Here is a 27,223-nt window from a genome sequence, read left to right on the forward strand (position 1 = left end):
GGCAGAATCCCCCCCTTCACCCTGCTGGGCATGCTGCTTTTGATGCAGCCCAGTATGAGAGTTGCTTTCCAGGCTGCAGGAGCACACTGCCAGTTCAAATCCATTTTTTCACGCACCATTTTTCATCCCCCCTGTTCTCCACAGGGCTGCTCACCATCCCTTCACCATCCAGTCTGTACTGATACTGGTGATTGTCCCAACCCAGGTGCAGGACATTGCACTTGGCCTTGTTTGAACTTTGTGAGGTTCACATCAGCCCACTCCTTAAGGCTGGAGACCCGGACAGGTGGCTGTGGATGGCATCCCTTCCCTCAAGCATTCCAGCTGTCAGCTTGGTGTCATCAACAAACATCTGGAGGTCCTGCAACACTGCAAGCAGAAGGACCCCAAAGAAAGCCACAGCCCAGTGATTGAGAGTTTCTTGAAAATTTTGTGCCTTGAATTTGTTTCCTTCCCTGACACCATGAAAAAAAGATTATTAGGAAATATTTGTGCAGAGGAAATAAATAGTGCTGTTTCCTCCACTCACCTTCACAGAGGGAAGTGGAGGAGAGGAGAGGGGGAAATCCCAGAAATACTTCTCAGAGGACTAAGGCAGAAAGGAGCTACTTTCTTACCTGTTTAGGTGAAGGAGAACCCAAATACCACCAGAGCAATCCAAACCACTCTGTAACAACACCATGCTTGATGTCCTCTGCAAGACATTAAAGTCTTGACTGTGTGAGCTGGGAAGGTGTAATACAAGAGCAGAGATTTTCTAGCAGACACACATGACTAAGGCCACAACAGGCTGTCATCCTCAGCTGCCATTGCAGGTGGTCCTTTTTCCAGGGCAGATTAGCCTTCCCACTTTCTGCTGGAGATGGCTGTGCCTGATCATTACCTCTGAGCAGCAATTGCCAGTTGGTATGGGACAATAATCCACGTTTGGACCAGTGAACAAAGCCAGGGCAAATGGCTCCCATCAGCCATACCATTTCTTTGAGCCTTTCTCTGCTGCTTGCCCTGTGTATATGTGTGTGTGTGCATTGCCTGCCTGCAGCTCTCAAGGTCGGCACTAAAAAAAAGTTCAGCTGTTTCTCTATCACAGCTCCTGACAGCCTAATTCAGCCTGCAGCCAAAGGAGTGCACACAGCCGTCACCCTCAGTTCCTCTTTGGTAAGGGGGATCCTCAGGGTGTATCCAGCTTGGCCTCTGTGACCACCACAGCTCCTCACCTGCTGTGAAGGAAACAGGGATAGCAAAGGCCAAATCTGCCCTTTTCCAAGAGGCTGTCCTGTGGGTAAACAGCACAGCATCTCAACCTCACAGACTTGGGTACAGCAAGAAGTCTTCTGGCACACCAAGCCTTTGCTGAACCTTCACAAAGAGGATTAAAATGGCCATCCCTGGAGATGTGAGGAAATGGATGCAGGTTGCAGGCTGAACTGGAGCTGCCTGGCAGGAGAAAAGCCCCACTGCAGCTGACAGGTCACTAGTGAAAGGAGCTGGGCTGAGTAGCTCATTTATCTTAAGAGTTACCTGTGAGACTCCTGGCCAGCCCCTTTGGAATTTAAACCATCCATTTGCACCAGTCTGCTTCAATGTGTGAGCAAACAGCTTTAGTCAGTCAGAGAGAAAAGCCTCCAGCTGAGCCCCCCAGCATTAGCTACCCACAGAGAGACCCCCCCTTCCCCACAGAAGAGTCTCAAAGAAAAACAATCTGTCTTTGAAAAAAATGTGTCTCCATGCCCTAGTCTTGAGGAAGAAACAAAGGACATAAGAAATTTAGGCTGAGAAAGAAAGAAAAAAAAAAAGGGAAGTAGAGAGCAGGAAGGAGGGGAGGAAATCCTCTCCCCTGATCCTGCATCCCAACACTGAGTAAACTGCCAGCTTAACATAACCTTTACATTTTCCAAATAATTAATGTATCTGGATCTGGAAATCTGGTGCTGCTGGAAGATCTGCATGTATTAGGGCATTGCCATCCCGCTGCAGAGCAGCTGTAAGGGGGAAGGATCTTTGTACCCATCCGCAGAGAGGAAATTTTCAGGTAAGTGGAAACAAGAAGCTCTCCAATTTTCTTAATGACAAAAGATAATTAAAAGAAAATTCCCAGACTGTAATATATTTTATCCCAATTTAAGCTTTCTCCATGAGTCCTCCAGAAAAGAGTTTGAGTGTATCCAATGTGCAGAAACAGCTAGGGACATAAACCAGTTGTGCAACAGCAGAAACTGAATTCAAAGCTTAGCATTAAGAAGAATCAGGATCTCAGTTTACATGGGAAACTGCTTTAAATTGATGAGAATACATACAGGGATTAGAACACTAAAGAACAGTTTGAATGGAGTTTTTATTTCATAATCCATGTATTTTACTCCTAGTGCAGACCTGCCTTCATTTAAGTTACTCTTCTGGTAGTTTTCCACCACGACTTACATTCACCATAGAGTTAAGCAAAGCTACAGATACACCTTGAGAAACTCAGATCCCTCAATCACATTTGCCGAACGCGGACACCTCCTTTTCTTTTTCAAGACTCAGGTAAGTTATTGAAGGGCACTTTGAGTGCACTGTTTATGACAGCTGTGACATTTGTCATTATTCTTCTCCTTCAAATTGTCTGTCTCCCAGAAATGGTGGCGCTCAGTGTATTGCTGCAGCTTAATGCCAGCACAGCATAAAAACTGTCACAGATGCTCAGCATCACCCGTCATAAATAAAACATGAGACCCCTCACAAGGTCCACCAGTTGTCAAGGCGTTTGATGTAATTGGTTCGGGCATGTGACAGTGCAAAACGGGCAAGTCACAGGATGCCCTTCATCACCACAAATGGTCTATTGATTTCCGGGGATGCCTTTTGCACACAGACCTGCACCTGCTACTGGGCTCCCCAAAACTCTCAGGCCGTGCTGAAGGGCTCAAGCCTGGGAAATGCCTGCATGTGTTTTACAGGTAATTAGTTTTTCAGAAGGATATAGAAAGGCTCACGAGACAGATGCACACAGGGGCAAACAGGGTGTTTTCCTTGCTTCAGAGTGCAAAAGTAATTCCCCAACAAGATGGCCCTATCACAGAGTCATTAACGTTGGAAAAGACTTCTAAGATGATCAAGTCCAGCTGTTAACCCAGCACTGCTGTGTTCACCTCTAAACCATGTGCTCAAGTGCCCACAGCCACATCTTTCAAACACTTCCACTGATGGTGATGCCACCACTTCCCCGGGCAGCCTATTTCAGTCCTGAACATACTTACAGTGAAGAAACTTTTGTAAACCTCCCTTGGTCTAACCTGGGGCCATTACCTTTAATTTTGCTACTTAGGAGGAGAGGCAACCCCACCTGGCCTCCTTTCACCTACAACTCCTTTCATGCAGTTGTAGAGTGGTAACATCTCCTGAGTCTCCTTTTCTCCTGAACAACCTAAACAAAGCAGCTCGCTCAGCTGCTCCTCAGCAGACTTGAGCTCCAGACCTTCACCAGTTCCAGTGCTCTTCTCTGGACATGCTTCAGCACTTGTGCCAACATAAAGAAGATTCAGATTTTTGGACTGTTGTGAATCAGCTCTGAAGGTGAAGATTTGGCAGTTTATTGGTCCAAATAAGTAAGACATGCTGGGATCAAGTTCTCATTGCCAATGGTTTGCTAAGACTACGTGAGACGTTGCCAAGGCCCTGTCTTACCTGGCAGCACTGCAGGTCCTCTCCTGAGCAGTATCAGGTGTGGCTTTCCTTGGCTCCTTCAGCCCTCACATCCTTTTTCGGACCCACAGCAAACACTTGTAACACTCGGGAGGCTTCTGAGAGCCCTCAGTCTGTGCGAAGCAGACTCCTGCTATGTCAGTGTTGCTGCCTTCCTAGCTCATGTGAAGAAAGGCTGCTGCACGGCTCGCACCAGGGAGCACAAGGGTGCGGGATGCAGCCGCTCCCCGGCGCCGCCAAGGAGGATGCAGCGGTGCCGGTCCTGTCCCGCGGTAACACGAGGGGGAGCCCTTGCAGCTCCCAAGTAATACGGACAGCAGGAATACGCCTTTCCCCGCCCCACATATAAACGCTCGGTTCCTCATCAGAAAAAAACCAGCAGAAACAGGAAAGCCATCTCTGATCATCTTCACAAGGGCATTGCTCCTTCAAACACGTGCAAGCCACAGACCACTGGGAGTGGGGAAGGTCACTAGCTATGGATGGCCCTTCGTACACGTCCCTATTTCTGACGGTGCAGGATGGTCTGGGGACATCCTTCCCTATGTTCTTATTTCCAAAGCATTCAAAACATGCCAGGGAATGACTCTGCTGATACCTGAGCTGATTTTGAACGGCAAAACAACAAATTCTGAAAATTTGTGGTCAAATTTTGCCCAACACAAATGAGAGAACAGAAAAAAAATCTCTTTACCATAGATGACTTGGCAAAGTTTGCTTTCAGGAGGGCAGCTTTGGCCACTTTAAAAAAGACAAAGCAGCTTTTGCTTTTATTTGCCACCCGATTTTACATACATTTGAGCAGAGTACTTCACTATGGATTCTATGCACTATTCTGTGCACTATATGTCACTATATATTCATAATTTCAAGACCAAGGTAAGTACAAACTGCAAGTACACCTACTGCAGATTTTTTGTTGTTGTTGTTTTGGGTTTTTTTCCACAAAATGCTGGCATCTCTCTCCTTAAGAGGGATTAAAATGAAAAAGCATCTTACAAGTCATAGACTTCTGCTACACCAGTCTCTCTTCATAGTTCTGCATCCCAATTTCCTTTAAAGCATTCAACAGCATACATTTAATTAGCAAAACAATCCCATCTGTTCCACGAGTCAATACTGACAACTTTACAGTTAAAACACATTTATTTCTCTTGGTGCAGCTGTGCTGAATCTGACGAGGGGAGAACCTGCTGTGCTCAGAGCATTGTGTCTGGTGCCCAGGCTCTCATCACAGAGCTCCTGAAGTCCTCCAGAGCCCCATCCCTGCCCACTGATGGCCCCTGGGACACCTCTAAGTTACCTTTACATGCCCTAAACATAAACCTCCAACGACAGTTCTACAGAGCCACTGGTAAAAGATCCCTTTTCTGTCTGTTTCCTTAAATTTTAATGAGAGACACAGAAGAACAAGCTTAAACAAAAACACCAAACGTGCACCAGAGGCTGTGATGAGCAGCAGGGCATTGGAATTGAGACCCTAATGGCAACAGGGCAAGAAGAGCCAGCTGAACTTCAACCACCAGAAGGAACGACTTCCCAGCCTTGGGACTGCATACTTCATCCTCTTCCCCAAAGCCTGACGTGCAGGAATCCACACTCTGACTGTAAATCAGGCACCCTGAATCTCCTACAGCAGAAAGCCTCAGGGGATCACCTGCTCCTGCATCTCCCCTATGAGGGAACAGACCAGTCCTGCCTGTCCCAGGTCTGTCACACTGCAGTTATTATTCATCAGCTTCCTCATGCCATCATGCTTCTGGATGAGCTCTTGCAGTTTAAGTGTCTCTCTTTGTCTTACAATATTAAAAAAATATGGAAAAAGATGAGATAGTGTCTGCCTCGTTCAGATCCTGCCTCAGTCTCAACCTAGAGGGCAAGCTTAGCTCATGGCATGAGATAAAAGGTAGGACGAGGTATCCAAGTCAACCGCAGGTGAATCCAAACCTGTCAGCCTGAGAAAGGATGATCTAAAGGATGAACTGTTGACCTCAACAGGAATGGAAATACAAATAAAACGGTCTGGATAAAAGCAGGGACCAATCATTTAAACCAGGGACTTGGAGCAAACAAGGAACTTTTTCCGCACTGATGTCCTAGATAAATGGTACACTGATTCTGCCCTGGGGCTGCGGCTAATCTATTAAATATTTGGGGGTTTTCCACCCCCACCTTTTCATTGAAATGGCTGCAGAGAGTTACTTGCTCTCAGGCAGCAGCCAAATTTTAGTTTTCAGCTTTCCATAGAAGCAGCAGTCTTGTTAGGCAGGGCACTTGAACACTTAATGCATCAGTGTAATGCATAGGAAAATGCAAGCAATCAAGAAGAAACAGATTGGTTCATGCAGCACCCCATGAAACCCTCAGTGCAGCACGAAGGTAACAAATCTGTAAGACAAAGCAATTACTGCAACAATAGCCAACGTTAGCCCCAAACAAGTCAATTGAACTAACAAAGCAGGGCAGTAAAGCAGTTTAACAGAGGAAAGTAAACATAGAGTCATTTAACAGATGCCAAGACTGTCCTGGTTCCAGCTGAGCCCAGAAGATATTTTTACCAACTTCTGGCCATGTAGCTCCCCCCTGCAGCCAAAGCTCTGAGGGACCTGACCCAACAGCACTGCTGAGAACTGTTTGGCTTTCAGTGCCTTCTCCTCTTAGAAAAAGTGCATCTCTCCACCAAGGGCTGGCAGTGTCCAAGGAAATCAGGCGGATCAGGCTGAAGTTACTGCTCTGTTCACTCCTTTGAATCCTGCTGCTCTGTCTGAATTGATTCAAGCCCTCCTGCCCCCCATCCCAGCACACCCTTCACGGGGTTATCCCAACCAACCCACTCAAGCGCACACTTGCAATCCCAGGCCTGCAAGGCTGCACCCGAGAGGCACCATCCATGACTAGTGCAGTGATGCAGAAATTACCTTCAGAGCCAAGTGTGACATTTCATTAACACCCAGACCCACAGAGAAGCGCTTCCAAAGTAGCAAAGTTATGCTTAAAAAATAAATATGTACAATTTGCTGGAAAATTACGTGTATGAGTTGCAAACATGAGGGCTGATGATGAAGCTGAGTTTGCTACGGAGACATGATATAAAGCAAGACTTTTGGGGCACTACAGTAGCAGCACATTCTGTAGCCGTGAGGGAGACAACCCACATGGATGCAGCAGCACGCTCCGAGGCCAGTAAGCCAGAGGAAGGCGACGGCACCATGGCACTGGTCACCATCACAGAGGTGGTGGTGCCACACGCTGAATTGCACAGGCAGGATACCAATAGGCTACTCTGCACAACAAAATGCATTAAAGTAGAGCACTATGGGCAGAAAGCAAGAAAAAAGCTTTTATGGCTTTTAACAAAAGGCTTGTGTTTACAAGCACAGAAGCCACTCAGTTACTTCTCAGTAGTACCACAACTTTCTGTTTAAAATTATCTTTGAGGAAATAATGTGAATATGTTCACTTCTCTGCCATCAGCCATCTACCTCCTCCTATTCATGCATTTCTGCTTGTCTCAGATCCAGCTATCAGCAAGTTTCAAAGGACATGCAAGGTTTCATTATAAAGGTAATAAGGTTCTACATTTTCCATGGCTGAAAGCCGCCTTCTTTTTAGCTCCCAATCATTGTTCCCTGCTACAGCTATCAAGTTCTGCAAACAAATCCACATCTCTTTGAGTCAGATAGTTCCCAGTAGGTCAAAACTGTGCAAAATACTCTGTGAATATAACCCAAAAATCCTGTCCAGTATTAGTGCATGTAGATGTAATCAGTGACGTTAGCTTCAGCCCCCATGAAGTAAGAACACACTAACCCCCTTTTGTGAAACAGCCCGGCAATGTTCAGAAAAAATCATGAGTTGCAAACACTGTACCTTGTTTTTCAAGTCATAGTTTAAAGCCAGGACAAAATAAATGCTATTTACAAACTTGCCAAACCTACCAATCTAGCCCAACACGTGACACAAAGCCCAGTACAGGGATGAATGCATCAATCCTCCACATTATGACTTGCTAAGAGAGGCTACTATCACAGCTACCTTTTTCAAGGCAGAGCAAAAATCCAAAGGTACAGCTTCCTCCACCAAAATCCTGTCACTCTGCTGCTACAGAAGCCCTGACTCCAGGATGCTGCTGCTAACTTTACAGAAGGCACCAGGAAAGGGGCAGCCTCCAGTGGGCTGTCAGATTTAACCATCTACACTTCCAAGTAAGGGCATCAGGAGGGAAACCACAGCATCTGTAAGCAGTGAATGCCACAGGGGCTGGCAAGTTTTTGGGAGTCTGTCCTTCAAATGGAGGGAAGGGAAAATCTTTAGAGAGCCTACGTGCATATCCTCCTATTCACATGAGAGAAGGGGAGTATCATTTGTCAGCACTGAGCCAAAGTTTAGCTCACATGAAACGGTTCCCCTTCCACCCCAGTCCTGCCCTCTGCTCCTCTCTCTGGGATACCCCACATACAGCAGAGCAGAGACACCTCAGCACAACGACCACAGACGGCGGCAGCAAGGTTACTCCTCCACCAGTGGCAGGAAAATAAAGATAGTGTCTTTGCTTGTTATCACCTTCAGCCTCAAGCCTCACCAAAACAGAATAAAAGAGAACATTTTCCAAGGACAATGAATCGATTCAGCAAAATCTAAAATATACAAAATGATTACCAAAGAACCCTTTAAGAGTTACTGACCAATAAACCATAAAGCTTTTTTGTTTAAATACATTATTTAATGAGTTTTCTTTAAGAAAGAGATATTTTGAAGCTCAAATTACAATGAAGTACAGTCTTCTAGATCCACAGTAGACAGTGCTATAAACATTTATAAACCAGGTATTTTAATGTTTGCTCCTCTGTTATTATTATTAAGGGAAAGTAACCCAAAATCTTCTGTTAACAGCAATCCTGTTCTAACTTGGCTATTTCACCCTTGAACAGAATAAGGACAACAGCCTGTCACCACAGTCCTCTTCTCAAATACAGACCAAATGCCAAGAAGGGACAAGACACTGTCATGACTGCACACTAATTCAGCTTTTAAAGAATGAGAAGTAAAATGGAGCAGTTGGCTGAGGGCAATGCTGTGAAAGGACACTGCTCCTTTCCCACAGGAATCACAAGAAGATGCCCCTTTGCTACCGAAGTCTGATTGCCATCGAACTCATGTTCATGCAGCACACTGGAGCAAATTTACATAGGTAGTTTTAAATTCATTTTTCTGCCTTCTCTTCATAGTTTCTCTCTTCTCTCAGTATCCAATGCTTGCCTTCTACCTTTTGTTTTCCCTTCATCATTTCTATCTTCAGTCACTCAGTCCCAGTGGGACAGAGCCAGAGCACACCGCTCCTCTTCAGTCTTCTGGCATTGTCAATACTGTGGCAAAGGGCAAATCAATAGTGCTGAATTAGTACCGAGAAAGAAAAAAAGGAAGAGGTCAATTCCTCAGAGAGTTGGTTTGTATCTTTTAAAGGCCACTTTCCACAACCTTTGAATTCTGAAAGTACAAGTGAGCTTCTGCAGTTAGTGTAAAAGTGTGATCGAGCTGAAAAAATTTCAAGACTTCTTTGTTTAGCTGAGCAGCACACTAAGGAACCACAGCAAGCAGCTGTTTGAGAGCTGCTGCTCAGCTAGTCAGACATAAAAGCAGACATCAGGTGTAAATTTCATATTTATTATAACAAAAATTATGACATGTTCATTTGTGCATTCAGCTTTAATATAACTCTTGGTATGTAAATGTTCTACAGCAAATGAGCTCTATACAATCATGCTGGCTGTGGCAGCAGTAAGGAACACAAACAAAACGTGTCTGTAAAAGTAAGGAAAGAAAGAGACCGGAGGAAAAAGTGGGTTTCTTTGAACAGTCTACACCACCTGGGCTCTAGCTAACTTGTACACAGCCACACAGTCCATCACGCTTAATGACCATGGCCCAAAGAGTCGCTTAAGAAAAAAGGTCAGTTTTTCAGGTTGTGTCCTTAATGCCAAGGCTACAAAACATGTAAGCATCACTATACAACACTGAGCTATTTACAGGAATTTCCCAATCAACTGTTCTCTCAGAGAAAATTAGTGAATCTCAGTGACTTAAGTCACCTGAAAGAGTAAAGCAACTCCTAGGAGTTAGTCTCCATATTCTACAAATGTCTATCATTTTCAAGACCAAAAAAAGCCTTTTCTCTCAAAGAAATACAGTATTACAATATTACTTAAATCATTTAGCACTGGCTACTGCCCTGCTTTTCAAACAAAACAAACAAGCCATTTTAAAAAATATTACATCATCATCTGTTTCTCAGCAATATATTAAACTTTTTTCTTTTTTTTTAATTTTTTTTTTTTGTTTTCCTGTTTTTACATTTGATATGTTAAGGGAGGGTTAACTATTTTAAACTTTACCAGTCAAGCGTCTCTAGAAGAAAGTCAATGAATATTAAACCTAACAAACTGAAAAGCTGCAGTTATCTGTAGTGGCAGGATAAGGAAAATGAAGTATATAAAGGAAAAGTATAAGGAAAACCCCTGCTGTAATGCAAGCCCACTGGGTCTCACAGTCAAGTCTCCTTATTTGTTAGTTTATTTCTGAGCAGAAAATAGAGTGGGTCATAGTGGTGTGTCGTAATAGTCTGCCAGGTGGTCCATTGGATACTGCCTCTGCTGCTGCTGTTGCTGCTGTTGTTGTTGTTGTTGCTCCTGGTGCTGCTTCATAATCTCCTTGACTTCTTCTTCGAGCTCTGGTGGGATGATGAACTGGTCATCAGGATCAGGTTGTGCTGGAGCAGCAAAGTAGCCTCCGGTTTTTCTGAGCGGCGCATCCGTCGCAACTTCAATTAAGTTGTGGCTCCTCTCGTGCGGTGCCACAGAGCCGTTGCCCCGCCGGCGCCCTATTGTGCCCACGGCAGAATACTCAGCTTTCCTGGGAAGGCCGGGCTCATCTTCATTGGCACTGATGACGATACCTTCGTCACTGGCTTCCACTGGCACTTGGAGAAGGTGCTTCTCCTTCGCTCGGCTGCAGTGGATGTCCACCTCCACCTCCACGCGGCTGCCGTTGGTGAACACGCCCTCGATGGGCTCCTCGTCGTCGCTGTCAAGGCCGTTGTCGGAGAAGGCGCTGGAGAAGGTGGCACTGGAGAGCTGTCGCTGGAAGGAGTTGGACAGGCAGACGGGGTGCAGCATGCAGCGCTGCTCCCCCGGGTAGGCCGGGCTGCTCTCGTTCATGGCCACCTGGGGAGGCTCGTCCGAGGCCGTGGACCCCACCTCGCTGCTCATTTCCGAGGTGGAGATCTCGCTGCTGATCTCCGAAGCCATGCCGCTGCTTGAGGACGGCATCCCGAGCGCGTCTGTGGGCCTGTCCTTGATGACCACGTTGACGGACTGGGGAAAGATGCCTGGGCTGGGGGGCGGGACCCCATTGAGCTCACAGCAGCAGAAGCTGTCTTCTGTCACGTTGAGCTGAACCACAACAGTGCTGATGCTGTCGTTGCAGCCGTAACTCTGGGCCAAAGTGCAAAGCTTCTTGGCAGCCGCCAGGGCATCAGGCACGTTTCTGACGGCCTCAACTGCTTCATCCATCGAGAGACTGTCCCACAGCCCCTTGCTCCCCAGAATGAAGAACTCATCTTGTGGAGTTAAGGTGATGGACTGGACGTGAGGGCGCGGCACAACACTTGGGTGAAGGAAGGTGTACCCCAGGATTCTTGTTGAATCTGTCACACCATTCACTTTGCCATCCTGAAATTAGAAAGGACAGGACATTGGCAAAAAGACACACAAGGATATACAGTACTTGCCTCTCCTTGAACAGCCTTCTACTGATGGCTGTTTTTGCAGTACCCCCCCAACATTGCCGTTCACAGACAAGGAGACAGACAAGCAAAGTGACTTGCAAGGAGGTGACAGAGCTGGAATTAGAGTGCAGCAAGAGCTCTCTTGCAATCCTGTGCTGCACCTCCTACACCAAACTGATTTGTCATTGGCACCACCTATGCACAGACCAACAAAGCAGAAGGCTGCAACAAAGAGCCATCTATTCTGCTCCTGCAGCTGCAAGAGCCAACTGGACAAATCTTTAACCAGTGAGTCAGACTTATCCCTCCTCCACCCACGGTATCTGGCTTTAGACAGAGCAAAGCAACACACATTTGATATAGGGGCAGGTCATTCTCTGTCATCTCTTGCAGCTGTAACAATTGTAGGTTTCATCTTGGCTCATCACTTTAGAAACCAAGGTTCATTTTAAAAAACCCTTTAAACTAAGCATGCAAGGCAAATGTAGCAGAGACCAAGTCCACATTTCTCAGTCAGCTAAGTTGTAGTGAAATGTTTTACACGCCCCAATTACTTACTACATTTCCACTTAGATATGACATTTCCAAAGGGAGGAGGAGTAGTATCTGAAGGGATAACATCAGTAAAAACGGACGCATTTGGGAAAAGAATCCCATGCACGTCCAAATCCCAGAATCCTGTCCTGGTTAGAATCCAAGCTGCCAGAAGAAGCAGAGCAAGCGTCTGAAGCAGCAAGTCTGGCTATCTGTCAGCCTGCTGGGGATAGCTGCACCCTGCTAATTGCATATTCAAGAACAGCAGCAAAGGTGAAGATTTACACTCTTTGGGTCCAGCTAATAACTGTAGGGGTTATTATAAAGCAGATAACCACGAAAAAGCAAACCAAGACTAAAAAAGCTTCCTCTTTAAAATTACTCAAAAGAAAAGAAAAAAACCTCCCATGTCAGCTTGTTAACTTTCCCATTAGAAGGCTGACAGCAGTGATAAGCCATCAGTGTGCATGAAATCAGAGTGTCATCTGAAGATTCAGCCCAGAGATTCCCCTTTTTTTCTATGGAGCCACAGAATGAGCATGCCTCCATGAGGCACACTACATTTGAGTGATTCCCTTTCAACTTGTCATGTTTGAGATCCCAGCCCTCACCTTTCTCAGGCAAGATGAACAGGCACATGACTTACTCCACACACACATGCCCACTCTGCTCTCAGGCACACAGCAGGGAGGTTTCTGCCCTTTCCCTCACCATTAGGAGTAGTCGATATTTTTCTACTCCTCTGCATGTGTCACACAAGGCAAAGTAAAACTGACAGCAGTGGCTTCAAGCTTCTAAGAAAGGAACAAATAGTTTTCTCCTCTCTCATGGTTCAGCCGAGCACAGGGTGAGTTTTCCTTTTGGGCAAGTGCTCTCTTCAAAAGCAGCCTGTCAAAGGGCAGTTCTGGGAACATAGCTCAGACAGCAAAGTCAGCCTGCCAGGAGCAAGGAGTCTCCTAAGGGAAGGACGGCATTGCTCCAAGTGCTCTGCCCTCTCATCCTTTTTAATTAGAAAAGCTCTCCATGACAGTTCCAACACAGCAATTCCTCTCCCATTAGAAGGAGAGTATCTGCTTTCCTGTTTCAATGCAACATGCTCACAGCTGCTCACTCTTAAAAGCTAATCAAAATCCAGCATGGCAATGGAATGGAAAAGCAACTTGACTCCATGCTATGAATCACCTTGACAGGATAAGTGCAACTGAGGAACCCACACCATGAACACCACCTCCTAAAGGTTACTGATATCAACATGTCATTTCATGCACTGCTGTGCTCTTCAAAGAAGCTGCAAGTTGCAGCAGTCCCCAGCTGTTCTCTAACCTCTGTGATAATGGCCTTATGTTGCTTAATCCTCTTCAGCTCTTCTTCACAGCTCATCACGTAACACCTGGACAAAGGCAGAGGTTTCCCATTCCGGCAGAGAACGGTTTGGCACTTCCCCACGTTTGCTGAGGTTAGCGTGAAGCATCCACCAGGGTCCATGGGATCATGTTTTATATGGCAAAGGACAGCAGAGCCTCCAAGTTTCTGTCCAGCTGTTCCAAGTTTCCTGGAATTTAAACAAAACAGTGATTGTTCTTTAATTGGAAAACAAGTATTCGGGCACTACAGAGAAACAGCCCCTGTTCTACAACCAGAAACATCCAGGGCACTGCCTCTATTGAATCACTGGGACTGAAACAAAGTGTCCACTGAAGATTGACACTACAGCAGCAGCACTGCAGGGATCCCACCTGCAATTCTTATCCAGGGTGTTATTTTCACATATGCAGATACTCAAATATGCTCAATTTCAGAAAAAAAAAAAAAAATCTTTGTACTTCTGAGAGTTTTCCTTTACATCTAATAGATACTTGTTTTAAAGGCCAGATAGAGCTTTGGCTTCTGAAGCTACAGATCTTATTATAAAAAAGGAAATTCTGACTGTAAAAAACCTCTACTTTTGAGCAAAAGCAGAAGGCGGAGGTTTACTGTTTTGTGATATCTTCAGGATAATGCTCTTAAAAGTTATCAAATTATGACCAAAAAAAAAAAATCACAATGGCTGTGAATTCCACTGTAAGAAGGTAGATTTTTCATTTATACTGTCAGGTACTAACCTGTTCAAAATTCTTAAAAATGTTTGGGCCTGCTTTTTCGGCAGAAGCCACAAATAGAAAAAAGGGGGGAAAAATGGATAAAATTGAAGTTTTCAGAAGCTTGCATTAAAATGTAACTAATGTCAATATCAGACTGTGAAAAAAGACCCATTCTTTCCAGTATCTTGTATATCAGGATCCTGCTCCTACAAATAATTAGAAAGCTAATTACTAATATTTATGTTAAGGGTAGGTATAGCTAATAAGAACTTTAGATTCAAAATCCTGGGGACAGAATGGACAACTAAATTTGCAACCAAGTCTCAATGTGCTTTCTACATTATTATTTTACAAATACACTCTTGGAGTGCTACAGATCATCTGTGATCATCAGTGAATGGCTAAATGCAACTGGAATCAATATAATCTCTATTTCTCCAAAGAAGTGGTCAGCTGACTTTGCTTTGAGACCAAAAGGGGAAAAAAAAAAAAAAAAGCTTTTTGCAGGAATGCCACATTTCTCATAAATTGCATTAGTAACAAACAAAACCACTTAGTAGGTACTTTCAGTACTCAAGATTTGTTATTATCTTTGAATCTTTTAAGTATATAGCAACCACCTTCTCAGTTAGCAGTCTGAGGCACTGTAATAAGCAATTATGGGAAGGGAGTGTTTTCTCCCTTGTGTTTGTAAGATTCAATGCCACCCTACTGCTTCCCTATCTTCCCCAATACAAGAACTTCAGTATTTTTCCTTTCTGACGATGTAGCAATTCAACAATAAGCAATGCTACTTTTAATTTGATCCATTTACTCAGTCTCTAAGCTGCTTATTTGCTTTCCCCTCTCTTTCCCTGACCTCTTCACTCTCCTCTATTCAATTTCCTTCATACTCCTCCTTCATCCAGTGTCTCCCTAGGCACAATTTCTTCTTCTGTCCAGAACAACACAGTTTCCAAACCACTACACAGAACTACTATTACACTCACAGCTATTGTATCACAAGCTCTCTGGATGGGTCCTGCTCAAATAATATTCAAAGGCCAAAGGGATTTCTAAGAACTCAGACTACATGTTTTAAATATTTGTGTAGCCTTAAATAATCTGAATTGGTATGTAGAAACAGAAAGGATGAGTTCAGGCTTTGCAGGGAGTTGTAGCCACGAAGTTTAAAAATATGATCAAGACATTTATACCACTGACTTGGTTATGGCCAGTTATAAACCTTAAGACTTGGAGAGGACACCAAAAAGGAATAAACCTCCACCCACCACTTAATAATGTGCATTTTAGTAACTTTGCAGGTGGGTTGGAATTTTTTTCTTTGGCTGGAGAGGTGTTGGGGTTGTTCTCCCCACACCTGAAAGGAACTGAGGCAATATTCACGAAAACAAGCAATAAAACACTGTAGCTAGATACCAAAGCTTTTTTCTCCCTCTCGCATTTCTTTGAAGCAAGAGCAGGTGCCTGACCCAAAAGCAAAGAAACTGCACTGTAAGCACAGACAAGGTAAAAAAAAGCTTCAGATCCCAGACTCACCTCTGCATAACGATGAAAGTGTTGATCATGTATTCCTCCTCATTCTTTGTTTTCTGCAGCTCTTCAGCCAGGATGTCACTCATGGTGCACTGCAGCAGATAGGGCACCTCCACATTGCGGTCCCCATCAAACACACCGTAAAGGGCCTCGCGGTTGTCACAGAAGTTGTTGGCTGAAAGTGCTGCCACACACAGCCTAGGGAGCAAACAAAGCAGGAAAACATCAGAGGTTCTATCCCACTACTAGTTTCTCGTCATTTTGACCAGAGAGATGCAGCCTGGTCTGAGCGCCAGCTTTAACCACCTCTGGTCACAAGTGTTCCAGGACTGCTTTCTGAGCCGCATGGACAAGTCAGACCACCAACAGTGCTAAATCATGGACAGAACTATACTGCAAGTTCAAGCCAAGCCCTAAGGATTCTTCCTACTTCTCAGCACATGAGCAAGTCCCGCATTTGTAAAAATGGGAAGGAAAGCATCTCTGAAACACCACCACCTTAAACTGCTCTTGCTGCTCCAAAAGCCAGCCTGGGGATCTAGCATGCTGATGACCAAGTTGTGTGTTAAATCAGTTAAGAGTTAGGAAAGGCTTGCTGGCACTTGCTACAGAAACCTAGGTGCAGAAGATTTCTAAAAAGGTATTTGAGGAACAAAAAGATTCATCACATTGCCAGCAACACAGAGACTAGCAGACTCTTGGTACATTATTTGTCAGTGCTGCCTTAGTCACAGGAGCGCCACACACTATGAATATTCAGAGTTTTGGCCATTCTGTCTCTTCTTTAGTATCTCTGATTTGCTTGGTAAACATCCTTTGGTTGAAGATAAAGAAGCTTTGCAAAGAGGGAAATGCTTTTAAACACTCAGATCTTTTGCAAGGAGCAGAGTCTTGCAGAGACCAAATGTGTCGGCTACCCTTGTATCTTAGCAACTTCCCATAAAAAGACCTAGGGGGAGAGCCAGGCAGGAGAGCTCGGTACACAAATGGAGAGACGTGGCTTGGCCTCTGCCAGCCCTAAAACGTCCCCAGAACTTCCAGCGAGGAGAGGAGCCCTTTGTCTCGGCCCAGAGGCGCTCGCACAACCAAACCCGTGCCAGGCCGTACTTGTTCTTGACGCCGGACGCCTCCGTGTAGCCATGACTCCACACCGCCGGCGCTCCCGACGCGTCGCCCGCCGACGGCTGGTCGATCCTGAAGCACCGGATATTGCTGCAAGGAGAAAGGAGAGGGGAGACATGCAATAGATGGACTTGCTGACATGCTCCAACCAAAAATGTGAAAAGAACACTCTTTTCTCTCCCAGTTCTTAGTAACACATTTAATAGTAGAAAACGAAGCAGGACATCCAAAGTGGTTACCTTGATGTGCCTGTATACAAACAACAATAACTGAGCCTCTATGAGGGTGTCTAGCTGCACCACTTTGGTTAGCTGGCCTGTATTTCCCTGCCTTCACCCCTGAGCTATTTGGTTCAAACCTGGTCCTGTAGGAATACAATGCGAATTTGCCACTAGTTTGATTTTCATCAAACTTCGCCAGTACAGCAAAGTAACTTTTTAAACTTTTTTATTTCTCCCAGCCATTTTAACAAGTCTCTGTGCTCTTTTCATTGTATTCAAATGAAATCTGTATGACCCACAGCAACCCTTAAATGGAAAAAAAAATAATTGTTTAGAAAACAACATGTAGTAACATCCTTTCATGAAAACACCACAAAACAGCAATCAGCTCCATCATGATCCCGCACCAACCTGCAAGAACCAGTCTGTGGCCATGACAGCAGGCATAGCCCTTCTGCATTCCCCAATTGTGCAGTTCAATTTTCACACAGGCCCTTGATCCTCTACCCTGCAATTTACTACCAACATAGCCTTTAGCCTGAATTTCAAGTATCTCCTGGAGCACAGTAAAGACTTAAAAAGGGCCCAGCCCTCTCTGTTTATACTCTTCTCTTCGCAGCCCTGGTTTGCTGGGGAGAGATGACCTACCCCCTGCACCCTACTGCTCTCTTCCAAAGGCAGGAAAAGCGAGCTCCCCACATGCTGCAGACACTTCAAAGGCACCCAAACCTTTCATGCACCAAATGAAACATAAAAGGACACAAGCAGAAAGGTCTAACTGTTCACTCTGAGCATTCGTTTTTCCTCTAAATCTCCACCTGACCTGAACACACAGGAAAGTCTTTTCTGCATTGCAAAGCCCTCCTCAAATAACCTAAAGTACTGTCACATCCAGTTTGATTTCTTTTTACATTAATAGCCAGGATGTACATCAGTGAGGGCAGACTAAAAGCCAACAAATTACATCAATAATGTTGGAACCACTTGTGTTTTAAGTTCTTGGTTTTGCAGCCCTCTGTGTGACAAATAGGAGGCAAACATCTTGAATATTAAAAACATTTAACTAACCCCAAATCAAACTGGAAACCTGTATCTCTTCTCAAGTAGCAGATATTTTACTTCTGTTGCACCTGCAAAGCAGGGCACACATCAGCAAACACACTTTCTTTGCAGACTTCTCATACAAGGCATTTATCTCCAGGGCAGAGGAACCTGGGTCACAAAAGTTTGTTTGTTTCTTTTCTAACTGGGTTGACTGACCACTGGCTCCTGGGCAGGTCAAGGGCCAGAGTTGTCTCAAGGTCTCCCAGAAGTGGTAAAAAAAAAAGAAAAAAAAAAAAGCTACCTCAACACACTGGTTCCAGCCTCCTTAGGGGCACCATGATACCCAGCAGAACATCCTATGCTGGCAATACAGGCTAAGGCTTCTGGAGAGTCTGAATTTAAAATGAATGTTACAACTGAACTAGATGCTATCTCCTAAAAATCAGAGTAACAGCATTTTTTTTCTTTCTTCTTCTTTTTAATTTTAATTGCTAATGAAAATACTTACATCCAATAAATCACTTGGCAACATCCTCCCAAGTATGCAAGCTTCCTTTAAAATCTCCAAACATACTAAAAAAGCAAGCATGTATGACAGGACTCTTCTCACCAGCACTGAGAATACATATTAACCTACTACCTGCTTGAATTCTGCCAGGGCACAGATGGAGAGCTGCCTTTCACATGCAGAAGAAGGATATAAAAAGTACCAAGTGCACAAGTATTTTTGTGCCTGCCACAGAAATCAAGTGAAAGAAGCACCTCCTCCCTCACAGTCAATTATAGCAGTATACCATAAAAGTAAGGGTAGCATATCAAGACACTGAGAAACCCCTCAGGGGGCCTGAAACATCTGATTGTGCCTAATGAACACTAGTGAACAGAGCAGACCTGTGATTTTAAGAATAATTAATTTTAAAACCCAAAACTAAAAAAAAAAAAAAAAAAAAAAACAAAAAAAACCAAAAAAAACAAAAAAAAAACAAAAACAAAAAACCAAAAAAAAACAAAAAAAACACCCAAAACCAAAAACAAAACCACCCAAACCCAACAAACCCCACAACAACAACAAAAAAATCAATCAAAAAAACCTCCCAACCAATAAACAAACAAAAATGCCCAAAATCCCACGCACACTGCCAAGGCCAAAACAAGTAGCAAAGGAAAGGCACATGCAGGAGGGAAAAGTTTCCTGTGAATTAAGGACCACACATATGCCAGTGAGAGTATGTTGTATAACTGGGCTACACTACTCTTCAACTACTTAGAATTTACATTTGTACCAGAATGCTACCATGCATGATGCCTGAATACTAACATGGCAAGAGAACGTGTGCCCATCTTGTCTGCTGGGTTTTACACAAGAAAATCTCACCTTTCACTAGGTTTTGACACCATTCATTAACTCTATAAAACAGATATATCTTTTCCCCTATGAACCAGAGCAATACTACACAGTGCTTCTTCAGGAGGATTTCCTGAATGCAACAGAGCAACTCCTAAAATAGAGGCATGCCCCTTCTTTCATTGTCTGCTGCAGACCATGGACTCTTGTTTTTATCTGTAAGAAATCATCATTACTCAAATTTCCACCTATATTTTGAAAACGTGGTGATTCAAGCTAAAAATAAACTCGCGCTGTAAATTTCCCTTGCTTGCACAACAGATGAGGGTTAATACTCCAGCGTCCAATCTTAACCATTTAAAAGCAAACAACATGAAGTAACTGCTCAACCCCTAAAAAGTCAATCAATCCTCCATGGAACCACTTGATGTTTAAGAATATAAGAAATTTAGAAGGAAACATAGAGATGGTGCAGTTTCCTAGAGGACATGAGAAAAGTTCAAGGCAGCACCGCTGTCCACACATTATCGGGTTTACTCCTACAGCTCCTCATCACACTGCAGAAGAAGGGGCAAAGCACTTGGGGAATTTCAGTTATGGATGACACTTAAATCCCAGGGCAGGAAGCAAACAGGTAGACAGGAAGAAAACTGAGGGTCCCAAGGCAAAGGGAACAGTTTTTCTGCAAACAGAGTGCGAGATGCAAGTCTTTAGCAGTTTAAATATAAAAAACCCATATAATTTCTAGCACAGAAGCAAACAGATATGAAGGGGTACAAGAAACAGTATGTGAAGAGGTACAAAGCAGCACAATGGCAAAGACAGACCCAAGCAGGATGAATGCAACAGAAAGGTACAGCAAGCAGCTACTGGCATCTCACCAGTAGTATAAAATATGTCTTTTGGCTGAATCTAATGTCAGAAGTAAAATGGAATCAAACTAGCCCAACAGTGGTTACACCAGATTAGCAGACCCCTACAGGAGTTACAGCTGAAAGCAACTGTACCAAAATGGGTAAAGTCACCCTCTTCAATGAAGCAGCAATTTCTGACCTATTCACACAATCTGTTACTTTCTGATCCATTGGCAACAGGTAACCATGTTCCTTAAAAGAGATTCCACTTCTATGTATTGTGGTTTTCACATCTAGAATTGTTCTGCTCCTTGTCCACTCTGTAAGGAAACTTACTTCAGAAGCTCTAAGGTTTTGTGATCCAGGGCTAATCTGGGATTTCCAGTCAGGTCCAGCTCCTGCAGTTTTGGAGGCAGGTTTTCAGGCAATGTGACTTCACTCAGTTCATTGCAGCTTAGGTCCACACACTGCAAAAGGAAAGCAGCCAAAAAAGCAAGAGAATTCAGCTGTCATCAAGATCATACAAATTTTGACTAAACGTGGTAATGCGTGTTTCATGAACAATAAAGGCTGCAATCAAGACCTAAGACTATTCATTTAAGTAAGTGGTTCCTACAAAAGAAATTCTTACGTGGCATTTAGCCATCTAGCCAGATGTCTGGGACACCTAGAAATATGTTCCTTCCATTTCCATCCCTAGTCAGGTGTCATCTTGTTACAAAACCAGTAAATTTTGTCTGCTCTTCACAGAGATAGTCAGTGGATTTTCAAAGTAATTAAGAAAAAAAAATCTTATTAATGAAAACAGTCTCTTAATAGACAAAGGAAATAGAGATAAGTACAGCTGGGGCATCTAAGCCACTTGTATCAGGCTCCCAGGAATTCAGTATTTACTGAGGGACATGAAAATAAGCAGTTTTATTAATGCATGCGGAAGGGAGGAGTAGAGGGAGGAAATATTAGAGCAGTTTTAAACGTAGTTTTAATCAGTCATCTTAGATGGATTTGTATTTAAATACAAAATTAATTTTAAAAAGAGTGAAAAAAATAAACTTTAAACAAGTCAAAAATACAAAACACAAAGAAACAAGTGCACTAGAACGATAAAATCTCCAAACATTGTTTAAAGCTGCATATTCAAATGAAAGTCAATACACAGGGAAAAATATGGTATACAAGAACAAAATCAAATCTCCAAACTACTACAGGTTGACTAGTGTAGTATGTCCCAAAAACTGAAAAAAAAAAAAAAAAAGTAGTTCTGAGAGGACAGAGCAGACTGGTATTTAATTTAATAGATGACAGAAGAACTATCCACATCTCTCTGAAAGGCCATTTTCTACTTTGAAGTTGCAAAAGTGAAAGACTTCAGAAACTTTTAATAAAAGAGCTGAAAGGGGCAGAGGGAGATTTTTTTTCTAGCTGCACATTTTGACCATTATGTAATTTCCATCAATACAAGACAGACACTTTCATTTTTGTAGGTATATTCAAAGACATCAGCTCCTGAGCTGGAAGCAGATATAAGATAACCTAATAAATCCTGGAAAAGAACAGTCTCCAAACGCTTTATTAAATAAGCGCAATGAAAATAAAAAATTTCTGACCCAAATCTTGAATCCTGAGATTGTCTAATATGGAGCCTTTATTATCTATGAAGAACAAACTGCTGACGTTATCTAAGCCTGATAAGGAAATCAAAGTTTAAATCGGTCACGCAAATGAAATAGCAGACAGCTTAGCAGCAGTTATTCCAGCTTTTTCCCTCTGCAAAACTCCTTGCTGCTTCCAGAGAGCCAGTAATTGCTTTGCAGATTAAGGAAGCTGCCAGCAGGCCTTGCTGTGTTCAACACCTCCATGCCATTACATATTTGATGGAAGAGCATGCTGGAATGCAAAGTATAAATTCCAGTAATTTCATTGTTCTCCTTAAATGCCCAGTGTATCAAAGACAGCTACACTACAGCATATCCCTTGGCCCCTAGGCACTAGCAAAGATGGTTTATTTATCAGGTTGGAATTTCTTAGGTGTTACTTGTAGTCTTTGAAAAATAGGCTAAGAAGGACTTGCTGAGGGTCTGTGTTAAATTTAGTCCTTGTTCTACTCCACAGGCAAGCAGGAAAGCTTATTTCCTATCTTATCCCAATTTCCTCCTGTGTTATTTTAATGCAAGCTGGTTTCGCCCCACCCATGCAGCACCAGAAGAACTGCAACTGCATACAGGATTTTGCACTGGATGGGCCAGCTGGAAGACAGGGTTTAACAGGGAGCATCTGCTTAGGCTGCTGCTTTCACAGCTTTGTAATTGTTGTGCTCAAGGGTGAAAGAGACTTGGGTTATTTCCGCTTGTAGCTGAAGGTGGTCATACCAATACTATCCTATTTGGCTTTTTTCTTTTGTAAAGCAAGGAAATTGAAGTCACACAACAGCTGCAGGGAAGAGTCTGCTGGGGCACTGGCTCAGGTGTGAGTGCTTCTAGCTGCTCAGCTGTTCACAGAAGAAGACATTTTGGTGTGCACAGGGCAAACCTAACTCTGACAGTACAAACACCTGTGAGAAAAGACAATAAAACCCCTAAAAATGTATTGTGCAAGGTATTGCCAAGGTCTCACTGGGCTCTTTGAAAAAGAGGACAACACACAACTTCTGTAGCCTTGACTGTAGTGTGTAAAAAAGGCTGAGAGACAATTATATCTTTAAAATTACCTTGTGTCATTTTTTCCGGGAGTTACTGCAATTGTAAAAACATCATCATTTACACTAGTCTTCCTTCTGAAATCATTTCAGACAGCATAGTAACTGCTGCTACTAACTGTTTCAGTGACACTGACACTGCCACCAAAAACATAATACGTCAGCCTCAGGCTAATTAAATACAGAAGCAAAACAGCCATTACCTCAGGTAACAGAGTTTCTCCAGGAGTTTAGAGTGAATGCCACTTCAGTTAAAATTAATCATCAAATATGATACAATCACAGAGGTGACATTAGACTAGATGACTTTGTGTTTTGCAACAAACCAGCTTATTTCACCAAGTGACCCAATCCATAGTTAAAGAAATGAATTCTGCACTTTGGCATATTTTGAATGGCTAAGAAAGAGCAAGAAATGGATGCAGGCAGCACAAGCTCAACGTCCAGACTGATAAACACCAACCTTGACCCTGAGTTAAAGAAATCACTCAAAGGCCAGTATGTGCAACAAGGCACCTTCCTATCTGGCAACTATATGAACTCATCTCATGCAAGTCAAAACTAGGCTTGAGTACTGACCAGGCATTTGCCTTCCACAAAGGTGGAGTTAAAGAATACTTTGCCCTCCTAGATTAACCCACACTTTATCCCTGCATTCCCAAAAACACTTAGTGACTTCCATGTCTCTTTTTTCTGCTGAAGAGAACTAAACCATAGGGAACCAGGAGGAAGAAACTGCCAGCTCTTCCAAGAGCATTTTGCTGCCCAATCTGGCCAAGTAGCACTTTAAATATGACACTTCTTTAAAGCGTTCAGTTTTCCCCAAGACACACAAACAAAAGGAAAAAGGCAACTGTTCCCTGTCACTATGTTTAGATTATTTTTTTATGTTAACACCACCCTCATATTTTAAAGAAATGTTTACCATGCAGAGCCTTGCTCCCCCACCCCAATTCTTCCTCTAAGAAAAAAAGGCTTTATTTCTGATTGATTCTAAATGGCCCTCTGCTTCCTCTGGCCATTGTTCCAAAGAGGGAGGAGTATTCAAATACCCAGGAGTTTGTTTGAGATTTCCTGGCTGAAACCACAAAGCTCATCTTTACATATACTCACTTGTCCAACAGAATTATTGCTCCTGCTGCTTTCCATGACCCCAGACACTGAGGCACACACAGCAGGCTGGGAACTTAGCCTTTTGACTTCACAAAGTGCCAGAAGGACACTTAAGTTGTTTTGAGTCCCTGAATAGGTAATCAGTTCTCAGCCTCAGAGAAGGACAGATTTTTCTGCTGTATCACAAGATTTGTATGCTGTGAGACAACTGCCTCCCAGCTCTGTCCAGCAGAAAGGGCACACAGTGCAAACTTCTGCACTAGAGCCATGTGAGAAGCAGGAACTCGGCTCACAAAAGGTAAGGAGTAGTGCTCACAGTCTGGTCAAGTGAAGAATGCCTCCCTCGAAAAGAAGCGTTAGAAAAAGTAGAGAATTACTTCTGGAAACACAGATGGGAGACAGATTAGCTAATCTTCCCATTGTGTAAAATATGACTGCAATTAGGAAAATGAAAGTAGATTGCTTCAATACTCAAATCCTGTGTTCCCCAAATTTATCTCTGTCCCCAAGGCCTATCCTGTTCTGCAGCTTCAGCAGTTTTTCAAGACACACTCTAAACAAAGTCCATTCCTACAGAATCAACCAATTGCTAAGGCATCAAGAGTTAATTAGGCACAAGTTCTTGCCAAATGTTTAAGTTGTATCAAAACAGACTGAGGAAGACAACCCTTATCTGGCAGAAAAGATACAGTGTAACCAAGGTAAGTCTAAAATCAGATTTTGAGGCTCCTCTTCCTGGCACTCTGAGGCTGTACAAGGGCAAATATTTTGCCCATGACTTCAGAGGAGAAAGCAGTTGTCAGATCCCCATACTCTCTGAGAATATACTATCCCATAATATATGGGATAGAGAGACTCGAGGGAAGAGGAGAATTGGTAAAATTGCATTATGCTTGCTTTTTCCAAAGCACATTCATTCCTTACCTTTATTTCAGAAAGCTGCATGACTTCTGGGAAGACTTCAATGCAGTTGGAGTGAGCAATTACAGTATGCATACGTCTGCAGTTCATGATGGTTGTTGGAATGGCTTTCAGCTTGTTCCCACTAATATCGATTTCCTCCAACTCTTCCAGCTTGGCCATTTTGCTACGAAAACAAGAATTTGAGATTTTTTCTTTCAATAGACGTATATTTTATTTTGAAGCGGTGATAAGAGCAATGGTTTTTGTTACTTTAAGAGAACAAAATCACAGACTTTGATTCTTGTTCACAGCAGTGCCTGTCAGCTCTCCTCATGTCAGATGCTAACACAGTTGTGGAACGAAATGTGTACTTCTCCTGTCAGCGTTTGTTAATGCTACCTTTCAAATTACTTATTTTGCTTGCATCCTCTCTGCTCACCAGCTCACTTTGACTCTTTCCTCCTTTCTTCCCCTTTCTACCACCCCTAGTTTCTCACTACATCTCTCCACCTCACGTTTTCCCCTCCCCCTCCTAGCACCCCACTCAGCCCTTCCCCCTGAACTCATCTCTGTCCCTTCTCCTTGCTGCTGAAGCCCAGCTGCTCAGAATATCACACAAGGACAAAGATGCCTCTTCCATTATTTATCAACATCTCTTTTTCAAGGTTGTACCCCATCAGTTTTACAGCACATCTTACACTTGAAAGATTTCTGATTAAAACAGAGTGAACTGAAAAACACAGAAATTGCTGCCAAGGCAGAATCTCCTTCTGGAGTTGAGAGGATTTTTCTCTAGTGGAGTTTAGTCCACTTCCAGAGGACATTTCCAGCCGGCTGTGCTCACAAATCTCTTGTGAGAAGAAGCTCACCAGGTGTAAGAAAAGTTACCAAGCCAGGAAGAACAGAAGACCTCCTTGCCTGACTTCCGAAAGCAAAGAGTAACCATGCTGAACTAGTCCAGCTGAAAAGAGTTTCAAGCACCATGAAAATTCACCAAGTAACAAGCATCACCCACTTGTCTGTACTGCAAGAGAGGGTAGCAATGTGCAGGAGGGGCCTAAGTGGAGGAAATCCACCCACTGCTGTACCGCTATACCCAAAATGCAGCCTCTGCCACCACATTCTTGTGCAATTCAGTTCTTGCTATGAAAATACTTCATGATGCCCACCCATCCGTGGGCCAGAGGCAGTGAAACGAGTTCCTTACCTTGCAGGGAAGCTCTGTAGGCGATTGTAAGCCATGTGCAAGATTTTCAGGTGTGGGTGGCCTGTTAACAAGGGTACACATTTATCTGTGAGGTTGTTATTGGTCAAATACAACTCCTGCAAGATGCTATGGGTTTCTTCAGACAGGGTGGCTGGAGGAAGCATTTCCAGTTTGTTGGCAGAGGCATTAAGAAATCTCAAGCTGCAAAGAGAAGTTACATAAGGGAGTTCAGTCAAACATCCTGCAGGTTTTGTCTAGAAGTATAAATAAAAAGCTCTGTTTTTAAGAGTTAACTTAAGATCATCATAAGGTAAAGGTCAAAAGCAACAAGTTGGCGACTGACCAAAAGTCCAGCATTACATGAGCAAAATTTCTGATCATATTTTTAATGACCACATTTGTAAGAACAAAACATCAGCAAAAGGTGCAAAGTGCCTCTGTCTTGTTATCAAGAGTTCGGTATCTCCAATATCACTACAGCTGTAGCTACAGGTAAGAACAATAACAAACCACATCATTTCCATACTCATTACAGGTAAAAACGAGTTCGGTATTCATCATCAATGAACCATGAGAGTTGCCATTCAAGTGACTAAACAAGTCAATGGCAAAAAAAGCAAGTCAATTTTTCAGTGTTTTAAATATGTTCTAAGGTGCAGACATTATTTTGTTTAAACCTGCAGGCCTGAGAGCAACTACAAAATATGAAAAGTACTCTTTGACTATTTGGATAAAAAAAGATGCATCAATCACAACAAAAACCAAAACCTGAGAGCAAGCAGTAATCTGTTTTAGATTTTAAAGAGAGTGTGCTAGTAAAAACGAAATTTTAAAAGTTACATCCTTGCTTGCTGATGTGTGTAGCAAGAGAGAACCTTATCTCTGCATAGCTTTTCTGAGTGCCCTTCCCCTGCTCCCCAACACAGAAGCCCATGTTTTTGCAGTCCCATCACAAGGAATGGCTGAAGGAGCACAGAAATGGAGCTACTCTTTCTCCCCCAGAGGCCTTTTCCAGGGTGGGAATAAGACCTGCTGAGGTATATGCACTGCCCATTCCTGCCAGTGAAGTTCTGTGGGCAGAGGATTCATGTTTGTTAGGGG

General features: G+C 43.4%; 1 protein-coding gene across 1 annotated transcript in view; it reads right to left on the reverse strand.

The window, feature by feature from the left end:
- Positions 1-9,327: 9,327 nt before the first annotated feature.
- The window catches only part of PHLPP1 (PH domain and leucine rich repeat protein phosphatase 1), a 135,915-nt gene continuing 118,019 nt past the window's right edge, over positions 9,328-27,223 (reverse strand). The window contains exons 11-17 of the mRNA XM_066326033.1: positions 26,123-26,323; positions 24,937-25,099; positions 20,541-20,671; positions 16,726-16,830; positions 15,622-15,816; positions 13,325-13,553; positions 9,328-11,411 (exon numbers count right to left, since the gene is read on the reverse strand). Coding sequence (XP_066182130.1) covers positions 10,281-11,411; positions 13,325-13,553; positions 15,622-15,816; positions 16,726-16,830; positions 20,541-20,671; positions 24,937-25,099; positions 26,123-26,323 — 2,155 coding nt within the window. The 3' untranslated portion in view covers positions 9,328-10,280. The remainder of the gene's footprint in view (positions 11,412-13,324; positions 13,554-15,621; positions 15,817-16,725; positions 16,831-20,540; positions 20,672-24,936; positions 25,100-26,122; positions 26,324-27,223) is intronic.

Source organism: Sylvia atricapilla, chromosome 1 (assembly GCF_009819655.1).
Source record: "Sylvia atricapilla isolate bSylAtr1 chromosome 1, bSylAtr1.pri, whole genome shotgun sequence".
Taxonomy (NCBI): domain Eukaryota; kingdom Metazoa; phylum Chordata; class Aves; order Passeriformes; family Sylviidae; genus Sylvia; species Sylvia atricapilla.